Raw genomic sequence first — 9,877 nt, forward strand, 5'->3', positions numbered from 1 at the left:
CACGAACTGAATGGATTCAATCATACCACACAATCAATTCATTTGCATATCCAACAAATTTATGTTTATTGTTCTGTGTATTATGCATACAGATTCTGATAAAAAACATAAAGCACGTGGACCATCCCCCAAATAATCCCAAGCGCATAACAATTCAGTCAAGCCAAGAGTGCTTTAGCGTTGACATTCCGCGCGTGAGGCCTATCACAGGATAGTCCAATCCAAGTCAACTTCAAGGAAATCCTTCAAATGTTGAGAGACCAATTTTCCTCAATGAAACAGTAGAGCTGGATTTTGATGACGATGACTTTATGCCAGCTGTTAAGAAGCGTAATGTTACTAGAAGCCATACAAGAGTTCTCAGAAAGGTCGTGACAAAGAGGACAAAAGTGGAGGATCTCCCCCAACAGGTTAGTTATGGATTTAGTTTGTTATTCTTATGTACTTTAATATTATTTTGCCCACCAATTATAAATACAGCTAATATAACAATTCATAATTATTTTACGTAATCAGGTGTAGTATGGAATATATATGATTACCACTTACGATTACAGCGTTGGTTGCAACTACTTTTGATTTTCATAAATTGTTGCGACTGGATGTAGTGTTGAATATTTTTTTCAACAAGATATGTCTTGTGAAATGTTATTTTGTTTTATGCATACTCATCCATCAATATCATATGCTTAAGCTTCTGATTAGAAATTTTGGTTATAACACAATTGTTTTTGTTTCTATATTTTATACCAGAGGCTCAATGTCAGGTGCAACCCACAAGATGTAATTGCAAGCATTCACATATTAATGACAGACAACGTCAGGCCATAATGCGGAAAGGGTTCTCGAACATTCTTGATATGCCAGTAGATGAAAGGACAATAAGTTGTAGTATTATTGACTTCCCTAAAAAGTCAAAAGGATTTAGATTTTTACTACCTAGGAAAACATGATAAGTTTGTAAAAAACAAGATATGTAGTATTCTTAGAGAACGAGATGATGAAGGGGAGCATGATACCCAAGAAATAAACCATGAGAAAAATAGGGTATATGCCCTAATTCTGATGATTCAAGAACCATATTTCTCGATGCCTGCTGGGATCACCACCAGTTTTCTCCAAATGTTAATGAAAGTCCTATTATGAATGTTGAATCATGAAGCATGACAATTAATGAACAAGTCACATCAGCCTATGTGGTGTATTAGCCTATGATGTTAGTTAAATAGGAACCTTTAGAACTAGAGCATGAAGTTGTGCTTGATGATCAACCATTAGAACAACCTCAGAACCCTCAAAATGATGAGAATTATGTACTTTGAAGGTGTCAAAGAGTGAGAAGATCTGCAATCTCTAACTATTATGAAGTATATGCTAGTGAAGATACAATATATTGTGAGATATATGTTAGTGAGGATAATGACTGTGAAGGAGATCCCACTACTTATGAAGAAGCCATGAGAAGTTCAAACTCATATGTCGATGTTTTGACTCGAGGGTCCTAACCAACGAGTGAATTTGTGCTACGTGTCCCGGTCCAGATGGGTGATCCAAGAAGCCACAAAATTTATCCTGATTCAGGCAATAGAAGGCCCTACTTCCAGCAAGGGGGATGAGACTTATATTATCTTGCACCTAGGTGCTCGTAGTAGGGGGTACAAGCTGGTCGAGAGAAGGAGTGGATCCTAAGTCTTTGTGAGCGATTGAGTGTAAATCCCAAAACTTATATAAGGGAAAAATAATAAAATAAATAAATAAAGAAATAAAATAGTAAATTCAGATATCACAAATTACACCTAAGCTTTGAATTTTGAGGACTAAATTTCGAAACCAAGAATTAATTTAGAAAAGAAGTAATAGAAAGGTTTTCTGTCCAACTAAATGATTATTCATTTCATTAAATAATATACTATAGGCATTTATTTAAATGAATATTAAATTTAGATGACTCAAATCTAGACTAGACTTTTTAAAATTTAGCACATAAAATTGAAATTCAGAAAATAAATAATAGAAATACTCCATTGATTTGTTCTCCTCATAAATTATACATACTCTTAAAACAATCAAGAAAACCCTTAAATAAAAGTGTACAATACCTTCTGTCAAAATAAATAGATAATAGATATTTATTTTTGAAGTAACTTTTAATTCTTACCCCATATTTAAAATGCTATTTTCCTAAAAAAGAAACAATATGAGTGTATTTCATATTTCAAACATATATCGAACAAATAAAGTAAATAAATAAATATATAATTATTGCATCATAATTGAGTGTTGAATGAGCATTATGTTTGAGTTTTGAACCTTCTGAATCAGAATTAAGAAAGAACAGAAATTAGAAAAAAAAATAAAGGAAAGAAATTAGCAAAACAGATTCTGGCCCACTTCTTCTTTCACTGGTCAAACGGCCCAACAACAATCGCATCCCGCGCCAGTCCACTTCCCCCACCGACCCTGCTTTCATCTCACCAAAATGTGGGCCTGCCGGGTCAGCTACCGTGGCCAGCATCCACTACTAGAAAACCCCCCTTGTAGCTATGCTTTTTTGGACGATAGGCACGCTTTAATTCGTCTCTATATGAATGTACGCACGCTTTCCAAAAACGTGTTAGAAGCGTCTTCGTATGGACCGTATCAGACTTTGTAGAAACGATTATCTTAAGCATATATATTAGATGAATAGACGTTTCATAGACACGTTAGATGCATGTTTAGACACATTGATATGCTTTTATAGATGCGCATATAACATGTGTCTATTATTGTTGTTACGTCATATAGTATCGTTTCATTATGTGTGAAAAAATATAGATACGATATTATAGATACATTCATAATTCATGTGTATTACTATAGTCACGTTTTATAGTGATGCTTTATTGCGCATTAAGGAGTATAGAGACGATATAGTAGGTGACACGAATGATGACATGGCAGGTGATGTGGATAGGTGACATGGCAGGTGATGTGGAAAAATGATGTGGCAGGTGATGTGGAAAGGTGACGTGTCAGCTGAACTGGCGAGTGACACATTTTATAGTAATGTCAAAACGTGTGTTAACAAAAGTAGAAACAATACTATAACCACATTTGTATTGTGTGCCTACGCATATCAATACGTTATATAGTAACGTCAAAGTGTGTATTAAGACCTGTAGAAACGATTTTGTACATACATCTATATTTGTTTGTAATAATATAGACACGTTATACTGTAACACTTTATTACGTGCCAAAAAAGATGTTTTCATTTATATATTTATATATATAAATGTGCATCGAGATGAATGTTAAAAAAATCAAATTATAAACCCTCAATAATATTGCTTTTGGCCTTGGCAAAATATCAAGAAGCTAACTAACTCGATAGCAAACATGTTCAGTAACTGCCAATTGTGTTCACAAAGAAGCAAAGCCAAAGTGGCAATATCATACAAATATCACTTAAAAATTTTAGTAACTACTAGAATCTAATTGATTCACTTTGCAATTATACTAGGCTTCCCATCTAGCTTTGTCCACGCCATCTAGCTTTGTCCACGTGCTGCAGGTACCAACTTGTTGTGGGTACAAGATGAGCTTCTAGCTTGCTTCACCTATGAAGCATGTGTTAGATCAGTAACTCAATTTGAAGTTGTTATGGGGACACATGCACTATTTCAAATAAAAAAGAAACTTACATGTGTAATTGGCCAAGGAATAACATAGCCAATAGCATCAATTAGTGTACGAATCTGATTAGATGGTCTAGGTACCTCCTCATCTATAATATTGCCAAGTTCAACATTTTCAAGGCCTTCAACAAGAACCCCACAATATTCTGGTCCAAGCTTTGCTCCTAATATTTCTCTTTGGCTATCTGTAGTCACTAACTTCCCTTTGGCCACAACTCTGCCTTTGTTTATCAGTGAAATAAGGTAGACTTGCTTTTGTCTCTACAAATTACAAAACATGAACATATGATCTTTTGGTAAAACAACGTCATAATTGGAAAGAAATAAGGCAAATAAAACCACATACTGATTCTGATATGCCCATGCTGGCAGCTTGAACCCTTCGAGTTCTCTATAATAAACATCAAAACATAGCATCACTTAATCAAATTATGCTTTATATTTTAATTGAAACAATAATACAATTAGCTTAGACATACCATGTTGTGCAATATAGGATCACTTAGCAAATCTGTGACTACATTGCCATCAAGTTGTGCCTCCTACAGGCATAGTTTCACTCAATTATTATAGAAAAATAAAATTATAAATATTAGATTTTAACAGGGAATGTAGACGAACATGAACCAATTACTAAACCCTAGAGTTGCAAAAGAAAGCTAATTAATTAGGCAACTAAACTAAAAGGGAGTTTTTAATGCTTTTCACTTAAGTTTATATAGGCTAAATGAGATAGATTAACAACTGAATGAAAGCAGAGTACATGCTACTTCAGTACTTCTTCTTAAAAAACTACACAGAATCAAAGAGCAATAAATCAATAGGTGAAAAGAAACTTTGCAAATTTATCTCACATGAAAATCCTTTATATCTCTTCTATTATGCAAGAACAATCTATATCCAACTACAAGTATTCAAATTTGCAAAATAACAACTTTGAAGCAGGTAACAAAATACAAAAAAAATACAAGATACATGTGCATTGGTAATTGAGTAGGCCTTTCTAACATACCTTTGAAGGTGTTTGCTCATGTGGTGTAGATGTATGGACTTGAGTTCGTCCAAGACTTCTATGGACAGATTGTTGTTGCTGCTGCTCGACATGAACCATGTTCTACAAGCCATTAGCAAGAGCTTGAATATTATTATATAGTAGCTAATGATATTTAATAATTGAAATAACGAAGTATACATGCACTTCATTTGTTCGAGAGATCACGTCAGCATTTGAATCTTCTTGGATGCTACTCGTATCTTTGGCAGCATAATTTTCAGATTTGTCATCTTCAGTGCATTTGTCACACCCGATTTTGAAGGTAAACCGAATGCGAACCATGTACGTGCCAGGATCAGCAATTCACGTACACAGCAGTTACATATCATGGACATCATCACACATTGCTCAAATAGTATTAAAAGGGAAATAATAGTCGATTACATCATACGTCTGAGACGTCCATATAGTCCTTACAATAAATCAAAGTGCGAAAACGAAACGTAGATAACCGCGGCCTTCACAGGCAGCCGACTGGGGGTTGCCGCTAACCCACGCCTAGAACTCGTCGTAGTCTTGGAACTCCTGGAAGTCTCCTTCCACAGCTTCATCTTCGCCTGAGCAGTGGTTGCAATGCTGACAACTTGGGGATGGGGGGGGGGTTGGTGTGTAGAGCAAGGGTGAGTACACATCAACATACTCAGCAAGTATCCTGTTTGGCTGTAGTGGACTAGCTTTATGTGGGGATAAGTCAAGCAGTTGCTTTTAGTTGGTCAGATTATTATTTACTAATAGAAAGCCAGGTTTTAGCATTAACCCAAGTTATTAGCCCGATGTACCCTTTCCAAACGGAAAGAATACCACTTACCAGCACCATAGTCATAACCAAAACCATCAGTCTCATTGCCACCTGTAAACCAAAGTATCTCTGATCAAGTACCACTAATCACTGGAGCTCCCTTGGCCGCTCATAACCGCGAGCACGGCTGATATTTCAGTTTTCAAACACTCTGCAGAGGTTGTGCACTTTACCCACAAGCCGTGATTCCCTTTCTGCCCGGAGATCATGACTCTCCATTGATCACTACCAAGGTGACCCAGCAGGGCATCACTACGTAGCCTTTACAAAGATTCCTCGGGGCTGTAGCCACCCGTTAGGTTTCCTAAATGCACCGCACTCCTCCCCAAGGGGCGAACCCAAACTTGGCAGAGCGAGCCGCATACACCGAGCCCCATTGACGGCACGACGGCTAAGTGATCTACACCCCGGATCCTCTAATTATTCAGCTAAGGGCACCCCATTCCACCCTCATGGTTGCACTGTTTTCCTGGGCGGTCATCCATAGAACAGGTCCTTACAGAGAGGCACTCGAGAAACCGCTCGAGCCCCCTTAAAGACCACAAGTATAACATCATAATAAGAGAGGGGAAAACAGCGTATCATAGATAATCTCATCATGTTCATTGATTTGAGTTAAGCAATAGCATAAAGCTAAACAATAATAATCCAACCCAAATAGGTAAACAAGGACATGGATAACAAAAGCTAGGCAATCCTTAGGTATACATGTGTAAAGCGGGAGGTGAATTAAAGAATGAATAGGACAAAGATAGGTCAAGGGACACTTGCCTCCACCAACCGACTGCTGCTCAGGGGCTTCTCCTGCGAGTTCCTCGGGCTCTTCAACCGGATCGTTCTCTATGCGATTGCAAGCATACATACATCCATCCATTCAAATTAGGAGACAAACAGTACACCATACAAGAGAACAAATAAAGTAAATATGCATAGAATATCACATACGATAATGAATTTACCTTGGTTAGAAAGAAACGAGGGAAGGTCTCGCAGGGGTTAAGGCTTATGCTCGAGGTGCACTACAGGTAAACGAATAACTAGACGTCACGTGCTCTAGTTCCAATTGGTTCTAACAAAAGAATTAGCTACATGCACTAATGTAAATGTGACCACTTTTAGTAGATTAACATTGAATGAGTTAGACGATTAGCTATACAAATTAACTAACGTAACCAATTTCCATATTGAGACTCGTATCTTATTAATATGAACAACGGGATTAGCGCGCATAGGGTACGGGGGGGGGGGGTAGACGGGGCGTCTGGGGGTAGACGGGGACACGACGGGTCGTGGCAAGGCACGCGCACTACGCGAGCGCGCGCGCGAGGCCGCACGCACACGCCACGAACTAGCCGTGCGCACGTCGGGGCCGTGCGCTAGCCGAGCACAAAGCCGCGCGCCATAGGCACGCTGGGCCGAGATCGAGGCCACGCCGGGGCCGTCACGACGCGAGCAAGGCACGGCGGGGCGAGCGGGCAAGCACGCCGGGGCAAGCGAGCACGGGCGAGCGAGGACGCGGCCGGGGCAAGCGAGCACGGGCGAGCGAGGACGCGGCCGGGCGAGGCCGGGCGGCCGAGCCGGGGCGCGGGAAGGGCGGCCGAGCCGGGGCACGGGGCGGCCGAGCTCGCCGGGAGGCGGGCGGGCCGGGCACGGAGGCAGCGCGGCCGGGGACGGCGGACGGGGCCGGCGAGCACCGGGGCGGGCGCGGCCGGGGCTGGCGAGCCGAGGCCGCGGGCGGCGCGGGTGGGGCTAGCGGGCCGAGGCCGGGGATGGGGCGGCCGGGCGCGGGGCGAGGCCGGGATCGGGGGCTCGCCGGAGCGGCCGAGGCGAGGGCGGGGCGGCCGAGCCGGGGGCGGCCGAGCTCGCCTGGGCCGGGCGAGCGCGCCCATGGCGCGGGGGAGGGCGCCGACGGGAGGGAAGGAGGAGGGTGAGGGAGTAGAGGAGGGAGGAGGGGGGGGGGAAAGAAGCCTCACCGGAGGGGGAGGACGGCGTGGCGGCGGCGCCAGGGAGGGGCGGCGGCGGCGCTAGGGCAGGGAGAGGGCGGCGGCGGTTAGGGTTAGGGAGAGGGAGAGAGAGAGAGGGGATGACGGGCGGGGCCCGCGGGGAGGGGATTTTTGGAAAAAAGAAAAAAAGGGGAGGGGGCGGTTGGGCCGGCTGGGCCCAAAGGGGGGGGGAAGGGGGCGGGCGCGGGGTGGGCCGGCCGAAACGGCCCATGGCGGGGGGAGGGGGCGGCTGGGCCGCCGCGGGGCCCACGCGGGAAGGGGGAAGGGGGGGGGGGGGCTGGGCCAAAAGAGAGAAGGGGGGAGAGAGAAAAAGAAAAGGCTTTTCTTTTTCTAATTTTCCATATTCTCTATATGCCTAATTCTCCAATCACTCAACCACAAACACAAGAGTGCATAATCCGGCATGATGCAACAACCAAAAATAGTTGTAGGTTTTGCTTACACAAGATGTCGAGCTAATTCTCGCTATAACTTTTGGAAAAGATCAAGGCTTAGCGAGAAGAAAAAGGAAAAAGGAAAGAGTAACGCCTGAATTTGGTGAGAGAAAAGAAGAAAAAATTCTACCCCCAAATTCAGGGCGTTACAAACCTATCCCCCTTAAAAGAATCTCGCCCTCGAGATTCAGGGTTGGCTAGCAAAGAGCTCAGGGTATTTAGCCATCAGATCATCTTCACGCTCCCAGGTTGCTTCTTCCTCTGTATGGTGATTCCATCTAACTTTGCACATTCTGTTGGTCTTCCTTCGGGTGACTCCGTCTGCAACCTCAAGGATTTGCATTGGCTTCTCAACGTAGGTCAAGTCCTCCTAGACTTCGAGACCTTCCACTGGCAACTGCTCTTCTGGCACACGCAAGCACTTCTTCAACTGAGACACATGAAAGACATCATGCACAGCGGACAAATTCTCTGGCAGACTGAGCTGATAGGCCACTTCTCCACGCCTTGAGAGAATTTGGTACGGACCAATGTAGCGGGGTGGTAGCTTGCCTTTGACTCCGAACCTTCTAACTCCTCTGATCGGTGACACTTTCAGATAGACAAAGTCTCCGACTTCGAAACTCAGCTCTCTTCTTCTTGTGTCTGCATAGCTTCGCTGCCTCGATTGCGCTATCTTCAGATTCTCTCGGACCATCTTGATGTTCTCTTCAGCTTCAAGTAGAATGTCTGGCCCAAACACTTGCTTCTCTCCAGGCTGATCCCATTGCAACGGAGTTCTACAACTCCTCCCATAGAGCGCCTGAAATGGTGACATCTTCAAACTGGCCTGGTAACTGTTGTTATAGGAAAACTCTGCATAAGGCAATCTCTTATCCCATCTGGACTGATCTTGCAACGCACAGGCTCTCAACATGTCTTCAAGAATTTGATTGGTCCTTTCGGTCTGACCATCTGTCTGCGGGTGATAAGCTGAACTAAAATTCAGATGCGTGCCCAAGGCTTCATGCAACTGCTGCCAGAAATGAGAGGTGAATTGCGTTCCTCTGTCTGACACTATCTTCTTTGGCACACCATGAAGACAAACGATCCAAGACATGTACAACTCTGCCAATACTGCACTGCTGTAGTTGGTCTTGACAGGTATGAAGTGGGCTGACTTGGTCAAGCGGTCCACTACTTCCCAAATAGAATCGTAGCTGGCTCGAGTGCGAGGCAATCCGACTATGAAATCCATACCGATTTCATCCCATTTCCACTGAGGGATCTGCAATGGTTGCAACAATCCAGCTGGTCTCTGGTGCTCTGCCTTAATTCTTCGACAACTATCGCACATAGCCACATGCTCTGCGATTTCCCTCTTCATTCCGTACCACCAAAATTTCTTCTTCAGATCCTGATACATCTTCTCACTGCCAGGGTGAATCGAATAGGCTGTCTCATGAACTTCCTTGAGAATCAACTCCCGAATGGATTGGACATTGGGAACACACAAGCGGTCTTTGAACCATATCACACCTTCTGCATCTTCCTGAAAATCTTTGCCTCTGCCGTCTAGAATCCGTCGCCGGATCTCACTGATCTTCTCATCATTCTTCTGTGCTTCTTTGATTTCCCGCTCCAAGGTAGGTTCCAACTCAACTGTGACTCCTCGTGAATTGTTCAGAAATTCGAGACTCAACTTGTCGAACTCTTTGGCCAACTCGTAAGGCATTGGACGAGCGACCATCAGATTGACTTGACTCTTCCTGCTCAAAGCATCTGCCACTACGTTTGCTTTGCCTGGATGGTAGTGGATCTCCAACTCATAGTCTTTGATCAGCTCTAACCATCTTCGCTGCCTCATGTTCAACTCTGATTGAGTGAATATGTACTTCAGACTCTTGTGGTCTGTGTAAACATCACAT

The 9,877-nt window shown here is 43.4% G+C and overlaps 1 protein-coding gene across 1 annotated transcript; it reads right to left on the bottom strand.

The window, feature by feature from the left end:
- Window positions 1-3,308: 3,308 nt before the first annotated feature.
- On the bottom strand, window positions 3,309-4,791 carry LOC103640162 (uncharacterized). The gene is made up of 5 exons (XM_035962839.1): window positions 4,693-4,791; window positions 4,160-4,222; window positions 4,027-4,071; window positions 3,687-3,941; window positions 3,309-3,602 (listed from the first exon to the last, which is right to left on the bottom strand). The coding sequence occupies exons 1-5, from the start codon at window positions 4,789-4,791 to the stop codon at window positions 3,534-3,536; spliced, it is 531 nt and encodes a 176-aa protein (XP_035818732.1). The 3' UTR covers window positions 3,309-3,533.
- Between the last annotated feature and the right edge of the window lie 5,086 nt (window positions 4,792-9,877).

This window comes from Zea mays, chromosome 9, assembly GCF_902167145.1.
Source record: "Zea mays cultivar B73 chromosome 9, Zm-B73-REFERENCE-NAM-5.0, whole genome shotgun sequence".
Lineage (NCBI taxonomy): Eukaryota > Viridiplantae > Streptophyta > Magnoliopsida > Poales > Poaceae > Zea > Zea mays.

Excerpts from the sequence above, each read along its gene's own strand:
- LOC103640162 (XM_035962839.1), bottom strand. The coding sequence starts at position 4,791 with ATGGTTCATGTCGAGCAGCAGCAACAACAATCTGTCCATAGAAGTCTT. Across the intron at positions 4,072-4,159 it reads ATCCTATATTGCACAACATG|AGAACTCGAAGGGTTCAAGC; the intron begins GTATGTCTAAGC and ends TGTTTATTATAG. Across the intron at positions 3,603-3,686 it reads TTCCTTGGCCAATTACACAT|GTGAAGCAAGCTAGAAGCTC; the intron begins GTAAGTTTCTTT and ends CATGCTTCATAG.